This window comes from Chionomys nivalis, chromosome 8 (genome assembly GCF_950005125.1).
Source record: "Chionomys nivalis chromosome 8, mChiNiv1.1, whole genome shotgun sequence".
Lineage (NCBI taxonomy): Eukaryota > Metazoa > Chordata > Mammalia > Rodentia > Cricetidae > Chionomys > Chionomys nivalis.
The window spans coordinates 61,879,847-61,893,125 of NC_080093.1; the positions used below are offsets into that span (position 1 = coordinate 61,879,847).

The window sequence follows — 13,279 nt, forward strand, 5'->3', positions numbered from 1 at the left end:
ATCTCAAAGTCACCATGATTTTCTACAAATTATTCTTCAAGATACAAACCATTCTTGCACACAATTTGACACACAGTGAGGAGAACATGCACATAAAGGGTGTGGCCTACAGCACACACAAGGTGCTGGCCAGCATGGCACACACACTCCTTACACACATCTCATAGCGACTGCAACGCACACAGAGGGTGCCGGCCAGCACAGCACACACATCCCTTATAACATCCCACAGTGATTACAGCACACACAGGGTGCTGGCCAGCAGGACACACACACTCCTTACACACATCTCATAGTGACTGCAACGCACACAGAGGGTGCCAGACAGCACAGCACACACATCCCTTATACGCATATCACTGTGATTACAGCACACACAGGGTGCGAGCGTGGCACACAGAGAGGGTGCCAGCCAATATGGCAATGCCTACCTTCTATTCATCTCACAGTAATAATAACGCAGAGGGTGCCACCAGAGTGACTCACACGTACCTTATATACATCTCTTCTCTTTCAATTTCTTTGTAGAAATTCTGAAAAATAAGCCATGGCATTGTTTTCAGAAACTCCATTATGCAACACAATACAGAGAACAACAAAGCAAAAATTAAAACAACAACAACTCATCAAAATGGTCCCATATTGCGAATCCACGGTCCAGTTATGATTGGCACATTCAGGGGACCAAACCCAGGCAGAGTTGAGTTCTCAATTCACAGGAGCGCTGAGCACCTCACAATACTCCCGACTTTTCCTTTTGTAATGACTGCATCTCCAACACTTTAGACACTTGAGGACTAAATTCATGTCATTTGAAAGTCACCCATCTTCAGTATAAACAAGGTTCTGGCTGAAAACATGACCTCTTAATCAATGTAGTCTCATTTAAATAAACAATCCAAAACTGGGGGTAGGGAAAGGCACCGTCAATGACGTCAGCATGCTGGGGTCAGCCTTAGTGAGAGACACAGAAGCATGGGGACAGGCTCGTCCTCACATGTTCCAAACCTCTAGCCACACGTATTTAAAGGTAAAGACAGGTTAATTATATAATACGCCACATTCTGATTGTTCTCCAAGGGGCTACTGTCACGCCCCTGAGCAGTGTTGAAGCAGAACCCTTTCCCCATCAACCCAGAATGTTGAAAATCCTAGAGAAAATCCATTGTTTTAGAGAGACAGACCTCCCCAAACTATAGTGAGATAAATGAGAAGTCACTTTAAAACAGGAAGGAAGGAAGGCAATCGTACACAACCGTGGGAGAGAAAAATTGGTTTGTGAATTGCAGTAAGAGGAATATTTCTACACATGACTGAAACACATCCTCTAATCCTTTGTCTGTACCAAAGTCATACCTCCGGTGAGTACGGCAGTGCGCATGTGTAATGGCGGCACTTCAGAGACTGAGGTTGAAGGATCAAGAGTTTGGGCCAGTGAGGGCTGTAAAGAGAATCTCAGACTAGTCTGGGCCACACAGTGAATCCTTGTCTTACCTGCCCCCCTCTCCCCCTCCAAGTAACATTTCTTCTTCATGTGAACTAATTTATACACAGGAAGTCATGCACAGGAAGTTACAAAGGTACAAGAGGGCCTGTAGGATGGAAGCATGACAGCCATTTCTTTTCTGTGTTAGTTTTTTCATTCTTCTTGGGAATTTCATACATGCATACAATTAAACACGATCATATCCAACGACTATTTTCCCATTGAACTCTTTCTAAACGCCCCCCTCTTCATGCCTTTTTATCTTTTTGGATAACCCATTAAATCTAATTAATGCTGTCACATGTGCATGGGTGAGGAGCCATCTACTGGAGCATGCAAACGAGACTAGTGGCCACATATTCATTCCTTTTCTTGTTATTTCTAAGAATGGTTCTCCCAGCTGGGAAGTGGTGGTGCACACCTTCAATCCCAGCACTCAGGAAACAGAGGCAGGTGGAGGCCAGCAGGGTCTACAGAGTAAGTTCCAGGAAAGACAGGGCTACACAGAGAAACCCTGCCTCAAAAACAAAACAAACAAAAGAGAACAGAACGACTCTCCCTCCCCAAGAGCTATCATCTAGCAATAACTCCTCAGCAAGGGACGGGGCTTAGAGAGCACCTCAGCATGAAATTTAGCACCTAAGAATGATGCTCACACTCTACAATCAAGTGCCTGAGAGACTGACAAACATCCGCATTATAAAGGCACATAGTGACTCAGTAAGATGATTTAATTTCACGGGTCAAAAAGGACACTGTTTCCAAGGCACGCTCTCTCTGGAAAGAGAGGATGGGGAGATCTAGATAGCAGGAAACAGGGTCATTCCTGAAGAACTGGCTTTACCTGGTGCTGCACCTGAGCACCTGACACTGGAATGAGCGTCAGTTCCTGTGACGCACACAGTAACGAGGATATTTTCAGCTACCAGTCAAAAACCTAGCAGAAGATTCGGAACAAGCACAGTGCTGCCTTCCCACCTCTCACTCACAAGCATTCAAAAGTTATGATGTCTCCTCCTTTGTGCCCCTGTTTTCAATTCCCTCCTCCTATTTTGGTCTCTCATAGATTCGTCCTTAGAGTTCTACAATGATCTTATCCTTATCCTGTGACCTTCACTCGCCTCTCAGAGACACCGCTGCTTTTTATCTTCTGCCCTTGCTGAAGTATGTTTTCTTTGGACTTCAAAACCCCTCGAGTTGAATATAGAATAAATTAAATATATAGCAATATAACATGTCATATTACATTTAGTTATATATTTCTAAATATGAGCTTGGCAATGAATGCTTAGAGATAGGAATTTAAAATTTTCTTTTACTTTTAATCTGTGTGTGCATTTATATAAGTTTGTACAATAGTGGAATGTGCTCTTAGCTGCTCAGCCATCTCTTCAGCACCTAGAGACAGGGTTTTCATCTGTAATAGTCCAGTTTGCTGGGCCTCCCCCTTACACATTTACATTCCACATGGATGTGCGCAGACAGGGCAGGATCCATCCCATCATCCCTGGGGATAGTGAAGGACTATTGTTTCGCTTTTCAGGCAGTGACACATGCTGCTTCCAGGTGAAGAAGTTAATAATGGGAGATCACCTCGGGAGTTCTGGGAGGCTCTCAGCACAAGTCAGAGCTGACTACAGCAACAGTAGGTGGGCACCGAGGAGCCTCCAAATAAAGGAGGAACACACGTCAACGTCAGAAACATCAGAAACACGGCTGCAGGTGTCATTCCAAAAGCCCGGTTTCTAACTGTGGCTGCTGGTGATAAGAAGCCAAGCTCAGCATGGTGCCACCTCTCTAGCAGGTTCCATGTCGCCCTGAGCGGAGATCTTGCTTTAAAACACACTGAGGTCTTAGTCATCAAAGTTGGAAGCCTAACGAATGTATTAATACTACTTCCTTCTAGATGCCAAGCCGTCTCACAGACCCATTTATGGATCACAGTGTGCCTGCGACAATCACATCCAGAGCAGGGAGTGATTTTGAAAAGGTCTCCACATTTTTCCCACAGGAAAAGGCCAGTCTGTACTTCATGTCATTGTCACTGGTGCTAGGAAGGCTTATCACTTAGGGCAGAGGTAAGAAGGCACAAAGATGCTGAAACCAGTTGCTTTCCTGTGCCTACAGGCAAAGATGGTCATCTTAGCAGGCAGTCTACATGATCATAAAGAGCCATGTGGAAGGATTTCAGGAACAGACATCACACATTTAGAAGCCATGCATAGACCTAGTAACTTATTTAGGTTTCTTTGAAAACTTTTAACTGTACTTCCTTTCTTTTCTTTTCTCTCACTGGCCCGGAGCACACCAACCAGGATATGCTGGCTGCCCAGCGAGACCCAGAAATACAACTGCCCAACTCACTTCACCAGTGCTGAGATTATATGCTACCACGCTTGAGTTGATTTTACGTGAGTCTGGAGGATTGAACTTGGGTCTTCAGGTTAGTAAGACAAATACTTTCCCTACTGAGCTATCCCCCAGCTCTCACCAGCAGAGACTTCTTTTTCCAAAATGGGCCATAGTCATAGGACTAAGGATAAATATATCTTTTAGATGCTACCATTCAAGAAACTCACTATAGTACATGACTCTGATCTAATAAAAGTAGAGTCTTCAAATCTGGAATTCACAAGGTGCTCTACTTTGGTTAGGAAACGGGATGGCTTGCCACCCTCAGCCACAGCGGGTACACTGTGAAAACATTCAGAAGGGAGCCAAGCTCTCAGCCTTGGTGAGAGCAGATAGGCCAACAATTCTCTGTCCTTCCTTGCTGCACCAAAGAGGACCCCGGTGGGGAGGGAGCTGTGCTGTGCTGTGAAGTGTTCTATGGCCAGCTGTCCTCTGGGCTCCCAACTACCCTGGCTCCATTTGCATTCTGGAAAGATGGAAGGTTTAATTAACTTCCTGCTCACCAGCACATTGACTGTGCAGCTCATGCGATTTTCTTTGTTTTCGTCATGCATGATGGTCCTGTAGTCCAGGAGCCTCTCCATCAGCCGCACCACGAGCTTCACGAAAGTTTCTCCTGTCTTGGCGAGGTATTTATGCTTCCTGCAGTGCTCCAGGAGGCTGAAAAATAATTACACACACCTTGTTAATCACACTCCAAGAAAGAAACTTGAGGTGCGGGTTTAAAATATTTCCCATTATTAACACATTTTAATTATTTCTGGGCGACAAAGTTCATTGTAGTCTAATTACAAGTCTCTCTGTCTCTCTCCTGACATAAATCCCACCGCGATCAACACTTACATTTTATCAAATAACACTTTGTATTGCTCGTCTCCTCTGCCTCCTTCCACTTCATGATCCAGCTTAGTGATGATCTCATTTTCAAACTATAATTAAACAGAGGAAGCATAAATAATTAGCATAGCAGATAACTCAGTTGACAATGTGGGCCTCAATCGCTTCTCCATCTTTGGGATCCTGTTGGATGGATACCCTCTGCCTTTGAAACCTGATTGCATTTCAGAGATGCTGTTCCCGAACCCTTGCAGACATCTAATGACTGCCTGGCTCAGAGAGGACTTTTCCTTCCTCTTCCAGTTACTGGAGCCTGAGTGCGTGCGTCTCAGTAGCAGGAGTAAGAGGTGCCAACGGTAGGAAACAGAATCAGGAAGTAATGGAAAGAGACGCTAAACTTTATCTCTACAAACGAGCATGTGAAATAGGGTGTAGATTCCTGGGAGGGAACAGATGGCATTTCATTTGCTAGGTTAGCGTTCTCGGCAATCTGAAAACATCCACGGGGCCACTTCACTGCCACTCCGTGACGGATCTCCAAATCAAACAGGATTGCAGAAGAGTCCAGAAAGAGAAATCAGCAGTCACCTTTAGACGGTCCATCTCCAGGCTCGCCCTATGCTCCCCAGAGCTGCTGACTGGATAGCGTAAGTATCAGAGTTGACTGAATATCTCTCAAATCCAGACTTAAAAAAAAAAAAAATCTCTAAATCCCAGGGAGTCAGAAATTTTCAAAATGTTTCTAGGGCTCACAAGACTGGATATAAATACCTTCATAATTTTTGTTTCCCCATCTCCTTCCCTGAGAGCCGGGTGACACCCAGGTCAAAGAGAAACCCAGAGATACCCAGGGAGCATGTTGGTAGAAGAACCTAGCACTGGCTCTTATAAAGATGGAGACATCCACCCACACTTTGGACAAGGACGATGAGCAAGAGAGAAGCAGACAACAAAGCTCAAAGTCCAGAAAGCAAGTACACTACAGCATAGATATGAGGATCCCCAGGGACCCTTCAAAGGTGTTCAACCAGCCACTTCTCAGTGACACTACCCAGGTCCCTCACGAGGACAAGGTTCTTATAAGAAGGACAGCCAGATGAGAGAAGGCCTCCTTCCATAGCGACTGACACATTGAGGCTTAGGGAGGAGCCTGAGACAGTTGTTTCTCATGAAGTGACCATGTTGCCCCTCGCACATAAAATGTTTGTTTGGTGTTTTGTCGTGTGTTTGGAAATAGCGTATTATGTAGCCTAGACTGACTTCAAAGTCAATATGTAACTAAGGATGAACTTGGGATCCTCCTGCTCTTGGCTCCTAAGTGTTGAATTATACACATGTGCCGCTATTCCAGATTTTATGGAGTGCTGAGGATGGAACCCAGGGTTTCTCGTATGCCAGGAAGCCCTTTACAATGAGATCCTAGGGATGCAGGGAGCTGAGACTTAAGGCAGATGAAGCTCATGAGAGCTTAGTATATCAGCTAAGAGTGGACTAATTGGTACTGAGACAATTGGCTTTCTGGACCTTGTCAACCAAGTGTGACATCACTTAGCCGCAGCTACAGACATGGGACACTGACATCGGGCATGGGAAGAGCTACTGTGGCACTGCAGCTAATGGTGGGCTCTGGAGAGGCTGAAAGCAAGGCCCAGGGAGGAGCTTGCAAGGTGGCACTGACTCTCCCGTACCAGGCTTTCTTGGCCCAGCCTAAAACATGACATGGGGATTTATTATTAATATGAATATTTGACCTAGCTTAGGCATGCTTCTAGGTAGGTTTTTTTCTTTAACTTAAATTAAACCATTTCTATTAATCTATGTGCAGCCCTGAAGCTTGTTTACCTCATCTACATATTGTCCATCCTGCTTTCCTCTTTCCTCCATGTCCGTCTATCTGGCCCCTGGATGACTGGCTGGTTTTCCTTTCCTCTCTTCCCACCAGCCCCGCCTATCTCTCCTCTGCCTAGCTATTGGCCATTCAGCTTTTTATTAGACCAATCACATGCCTTAGGCAGGAAAGGTTAAACAGCAATAATCTTTACATAGTTAAACAAATGCAGCATAAAAAATGCAACACATCTTTACATAGCTAGACAATTATTCTGCAACACATTTTTACACAATTAAACAAATATTCTATTCCATAACTCTCTCTTATCCTCATCAGGATGCCTCAGTACCCAGAGCCTCACTTTCCTCCTGCTGCACAAATGTAAGCTGGGGCAGGAGGGGTGGGAGGCTGCTTCTTGCTTAGCACTAAGGACTTGGCAGCCTCCCAGCAACCTTGGCCTTTCTGAGCTCTTCATTCTTTCTGATCTTCTCTCACTCTCCTCCCAGATAAATACCACTTTTTGATTGTCAGGCTTAAGAAGTTCAAGGCTTTTAAAAACAGAGACAGTTCCATTGAAGGACGAGATCGGCTTGGCTTTTTTCCTTTTCTCAACATGGAGTCTTAAGAAAAATACTTTCGCTGTAAAATGACCACCTTTTGCTACCAGCCTGCAATGACTCTACTCTTTAAAAAGGATTCCTTCAAGCAGTCATTCACTTTGGACTCTAATACAAGGGAGATCTCTTGCAATTAGCCCTGAGATGGCATTTCAAGGCAGCCCCATCTTTCAGGGGACAATAGAGTGGGGTGGCAAAGATCAAAAGTGTGACAAACGTGTAATTCACAACAGATATTTGAGATCTAAAAGAGAACCAACAATCTTAATTCAGACATAGCACTCAAACATCCATGTATGAGGAATATAACTGGGAAAGTATAGAAAGTTCAGAAAGGAAAGACTTACCCTCACATTGGCAAACACTCACAGTTAAAACTGTCCGCCCCTCCCCAGTCAGAAGGTATTGGGATGTGGCTTCTACTTTATGAAATTCAAATGCTTTCTCTGCTTCCGTGTGTAAAGGTAGGACATCTTGGCTCCTTAAATATGTTGCTTATCAAACTTGTCTGAGGTATTTAATGTTTTCCTAAAAGAGTGGCTGAATGATAAATGTACCAGAGGACAACTGATTCGAGATTTACTGAAGGCCAGAGAAAGTTAAGAGCATTTGCACAAACACCTGGCAACTCTGTCACGTATCAGCAAGGCTTACAGCACCAGGGCTCTTCGGCTAGCCTCTCTTTCCAAGTCCTCATTCGTTTTTACAGAACATACTAGGATCAATGTGCTAGTATACTGTGACCTGATATCATAGTCAGAATTAAGCGGCCCCATCCCAATAAATTGGAGACAGTCCATTTGCTGACAGAGCAGGGCTGCTTTTTATAAAGGTTGTGTTGATTGTGTCCCTTGTCAGCCTGCACCGTGGTAACAGGCAGCGGGGCTCTGTGGCTAGGATAAAATTAGAGTGTGTTTATTGTGCTACTCAAAAGGTGGCGGAGGCTCGCTCGCTGATGTAATAAGCAGAATCATTACATTCTCTTCTCTTTTCTGAATCACCAATATTGCTACAAAAATATCCACAGGGCATCCAACCTAAAATATGGAATAAAGCATCTCAAGTCTCTGATAGCAGTATCCCCCTGAGAACATTAAATGTAAGAGATCATCAATTGGAGGCATTCGGATGGGTGTCTTTGAGCAGACTCTGATGGGCTGTCCTCACAGTGGCATTGATGTTGTGAATTCAATTAACTTAGGAAATAAGCTATTGCTTCCCATTCCTGCTGCCAAAGTCACCTCAGGGCTACTGAACACTATTTCAGAGACTACAAAGTGGGGATCCCAGCCACACATAATCTTGAAGCCTCTAACAATTCATTTGAAATGTTTAATTTTGGGTTAGGTTTACTGCTATTAAAAATCGTGTGTGTGTGTGTGTGTGTGTATGTATGCACTCATGTTTCCATCCACTGAGCCACCTTACCATCCTTTCTGCAATTTCTATAATATATTTATACATGTATATAATGTATATAATCAGATTGGCCTTGTATCTAGGATTATTTATCACAGACATCTGGACCCACAGCTAATTCACCATACAGACAAAGGCTCAGAGCTTATCACAAGCTGGTTGAACTCATGAATCGAGGAGCGTAGTATGCTGCATCTAATAGCAAAAGAGATTCCTGGTAAATGTTGCCCTTTGCCCAAAGTAAGCTCTACTTTCCCCTTGTTCTCATGAAAACAAGCTCAGAAGACACTGTAAGGTAGGAGCTTGGTGCTTGGCCACTTCCTGCTTTCAGAGAGCACACAGGAATCTCCTCTGTTGTTGTCTCCTCTACCTTCAGATAGAGCTGGGTCACTCTGCTGGAGCCATGTAACCTTCCTCATGGGACTTACCAGAGGGCACAGAAACAGAAAGATGGTTGACTGAGTCTGGGTGGAAAATACATACCAGAAGAAGCCTCAGCAGACACAAGCCAGTGCTTAAAAATCTCTGTCTCCCAACTCTCCTGATGACATCCTAACATGGCCAGATTCTCCAATCTGTCACTTGGCCTTTACTCCTGTGTTTATCTTCCTTAAGCACTGTATAAACTTAATTACACACTTAATTAATCTCTAGGATTTCATCCCATATTTAAAAGCCTCCATATTCCCCCTATCAACTAGGCAGCTTTCTGACCTTGAAGCTTCTCTGACCTGTTCATGAGCTGACCCCAAAATTGTGTCCTGGAGGCAGTTAGGTTGGGCTGCCTACACCGTCTGGTTGGAATACCTGTAGACTCTCACAACTCAGCCTGGGGAGAAATTCTGGCTGAGCACAATTATTGTGAACTCAGGAAAAATGGCCTCAGAGAGAGACAAGGTTGATTTAGTTGAGGGAGAATATGAGAGGCTGAGTATGTCTTTGCTGGAAGGCTTTAAAGAACAGAATTCAATATAACAGGAACTCTTGGAGTCAAAGGTATTGGTTGTCAAGATCTCTCAGACCACCTTTGGGAATGAATTCAATGAAACCAAATCTCCCCATGCCACGGTTCCTCTAGAAGCATCCAAAGTAATACGATCAGGTATTCTTTGGAAATGAAGAACACAAGTAAACAAGCCAACAAATAAAACTCCCAGTGAATTGGAGAATAAGCAAGATAAAATTCCCACCAAATGTATTCACATGCATAGTAAGCCCACATTGCACAGCACAGACACATAATATAGTACGAATTGTACTGGCTTTTCACCCGGGTGGCAGAAGTTTCCAACAGCCACTTGGGTTTTTCAATTATTTGCTTAAGGTTAGTGGCCTGAGCAGCAGAAAGAGAGTATTCAAATAGAGACCCAGGAACTGAGTTTCTTGCAATCTTGGATGATACCAAGATGACTCATGTTTACATTGTTACTACTAAATGGGAGCGTCTGGAGGTGGCGAAGCAGTTTACAGAGATGACATGAAACAGCCCCATGATTGAGAACATGATTTCACCTCTCCCGCCGCGGGCTTTATCAATGGTCTGTGGCCTGTGTGGCTATTTGCTTAGACCTCTCAGCTGTTAGCACTGTATTTTCCAAAGCTGTAACAAATGGAATTCTTAAAAAAAATATGTCAGGAGAGAATTTAAAGTGTTTTTTTTTCATTTTTATGTTTCGGAAGTAAAATGCAGTGTGAGGCTGAGACTCTTCGGGTTATGCATCTGGGAGACTGTCAGTAAGACAGCAGAAAAGTCAGTGTAAGGCCAAGCGATGGTTCATCATCCCTTTACCAAGGCCAGGTTGTGTTGAGGTGGATGAGAAATGGGGCAGGAAGAGGCAGGTGGATCTCTGTGAGTTCGAGACCAGCCTGGTCTACAAGAGCTAGTTCCAGGACAGGCTCCAAAACCACAGAGAAACCCTATCTCGAAAAACCAAAAAAAAAAAAAAAAAAAAAAAGAGAGAGAGAGAGAAATGGGGCAGGACCATCTGGACGCCTCCCCACCTCTCCTATGCTACTGCAGGATGGGGTAGAAAGAAGAAACAGCAGAGGACCATGAAAGCAGGGTGAATCGAGGCAACATGCTATACTGAGAGTGGACAGAGAAATCCTGGAGGGAAACCAGCAGGATGGGATGTCTTAGGTGAACAGGTAGGACAATCAGATCATGGAAGGGTCTTAGGACAGACTGAAGGAATCAAAACTCTAGAGTTTCAGAAGCAGTCAGAGATGAAAGAGGGAGAGAAAGAAGGAATGGGAACGGCTGAGGGGAGACTTACTTGGAGAGGGGAGAGAAGTGACAGGGGAGCCCCTCTATCAAAGGCAAGGACCGATCATCCCAGGGACACATGTGAGGTCCCCAAGCTGAGACTCTCACATGTATTCTTTCCTCTGCTTCTTGCAGGACCTACAACCACAGAGGAAAAGGACATGCTCCAAAGACAGTATGGGGCAGGGAGGAAGACAGAGAGTGGGGATGGGGTGCGAGAGAGCATCCAGCTGACCATGTCCTCCTTCCATTTCTGTGCTGGCCCATAGGACAGACATGCCTATAGCCAGGAGGGATTTCTGAAAGAAACTTAGGCTGCCTTGTATTTCACAGGCTTCTGTCTGCTCCAAGACCGTTCATGTTAGGTCACAGTTCTACCCACTGGGGGCCAGTCCCTGCACAACTTGGCCATAAACAGGTGACTCTTACTAGCATGAGAGACCCTGTGTCCACAGACTTTCCCATTATTGTTGTTGTTTTGCTTTTTCTAGACTTTTTTTGTGCCAGGGTCTCATGTATCCCAGCCTAGCTTCAAACTTGCTAGGCAGCTGAAGATGACCTTGAGATTTTGATCCTCCTACTTCCACCTCTAACATGCTGGGATTAAATGCATACCACCATGCCTAGTTTACTCAGTGCTGGGGATTGAACCCATGGCTTTGTGCATGCCCAGTAAGCACTCTGCTGAATAAGCCATTTGCCCAGGCCTACAGACTTTCATTGAACTGATGGCTCATGGCGAAATCTGTCCAGAACTGAAGAAACCAAGATGACTCAGTGACCCAAGTTAGAAATATAGTCCTAGAAAGGTTGTCAGTTCTTGAATGGGTAACCTTATGCCTCCCCATCATACCACTCTAGGAGCCCAGCCAATGGAAGAACCTTGGAGAGGCTGCACAGGGCAAGGGCACAGGGATCCTGAAGGCCGTTTCTGCTCTTCCAGGAACTGTATTGGAAAGAACGTGCTAATAAAATGCTGGCACTGTGGCTGAGGAGTACAAGGGCAACAACTCCAGGCAACTCTGGGAAAGCCAATTTGCAGCACAGGCTTCTAAAACTCCAGGCATGGTTAGATACAATTTAATCTTGAGTCAAATGGAGGTTACCCCCTGAACCCAGTAGGTCACCTCCAAACTCCAATTACAAGTCAACAATACAACCTGGCCACAATGCATATTTCACAAGCATCAGCATATCAACTTCTCTGCTATGAAGGCACAATCTTTAGAAGAGGCTGTGTCCTGTGACCAAAACACTAAAGCTGCCTAAAAACAAAATACCCTAATGCCTTCCCCTCACTCCATTAGGTTTGTGCATCTGCTATAAAAGTAGAGGCAATTTAAGCCCTCAGTGATGTGACTAATCAGGTTAGATAATTGCATTCGTGGTGGATTACTTAAACAGCAGCCAACCATCCCCATCCCAGCAGCTCCTGGATGGAGAGGCAGGCTGAGCCAGCTGTGTCTTGGGGGCTGGGCATGCACCCAGTCAGGCTGTACCTGCAGAGATGGCTATAAGGAATAGGGGGTATGCCTTCTGCTTTAAGAGAACAGGCTGGCAAGGACTAGCCAGACAGAAAGCAGGAAGGTGCCAGAAGGAGAGAGGATGTCAACAGACAAGTGCTGTGTTCAAAGGGAGCGCTGGTGTGGGGGAGTAGGGATGAAGAGAAGGATGAAGGTTGGAGCTGAGAAAGGGCAAGAAATGGTGAATCTTCTCAAATGGCTGATTAGGAGGCAGAGAGGCCAAACAAAGGCCACTGTAACTAATGTACACTAGAAAACCAAGTGACTAGGACAGCAGCAGCAAAGTGAGTGATGGGGAAGGTTTGGGGCATGGCATTTTCCTGGGTGGCTGAGGCAGCTGATCTTTCAACAACCCTCGGAAACAGACTGACACAGAAGAGACCTGCTACTCTTTGCATTGTTAGCACGCCTTCAAAACCCGCGGGATAAGTGCTTGGTCTCCAGGAAACCTTTCGTGTGGGACGTGTGTAGGCCAATGAGGTCTACCTTTGAGGAAGATCATGGCCTCAGCTCTTTCTTGATTTCTTTTCTCTTCCTGGCCCTGGGGTGTGTAGCTTTGTTCCACTACTCCTCCTGTCCAATTATGATGAGCTGCCCTACTAAAGACCCCAAACAGCAGGGACAGTTGATCGGGAGCAAATCTCTTTCAAATAGTGAGCCTACACAAACCCTTCCTCTTTACAAGTGGATTTTTTCCTGTATTTGTTCTGGTGTGGAGGGAAAGCTTGTGATCGTGTGGTTGCTTCAGTAAGCTTTATGGTTTTTGTCTTTTGGTTTGCTTCACTTAAAGGTTGTGAATGCATGTAACCCTGCGTCTCAGCACAAATGGAAACAGCCTGTGAGTGTCCCGCAAAACGCTGGAGGATGAGACAATACATCTCTTTAGTG

General features: G+C 45.0%; 1 protein-coding gene across 2 annotated transcripts in view; it reads right to left on the minus strand.

Moving 5' to 3' along the window:
• Positions 1 to 13,279, minus strand: part of Dock1 (dedicator of cytokinesis 1) — a 497,567-nt gene that overhangs the window by 60,662 nt on the left and 423,626 nt on the right. For both annotated transcript variants that reach the window (XM_057777087.1, XM_057777086.1), the window contains exons 34-36: positions 4,742 to 4,827; positions 4,402 to 4,558; positions 493 to 533 (exon numbers count right to left, since the gene is read on the minus strand). In XM_057777087.1, coding sequence (XP_057633070.1) covers positions 493 to 533; positions 4,402 to 4,558; positions 4,742 to 4,827 — 284 coding nt within the window. The remainder of the gene's footprint in view (positions 1 to 492; positions 534 to 4,401; positions 4,559 to 4,741; positions 4,828 to 13,279) is intronic.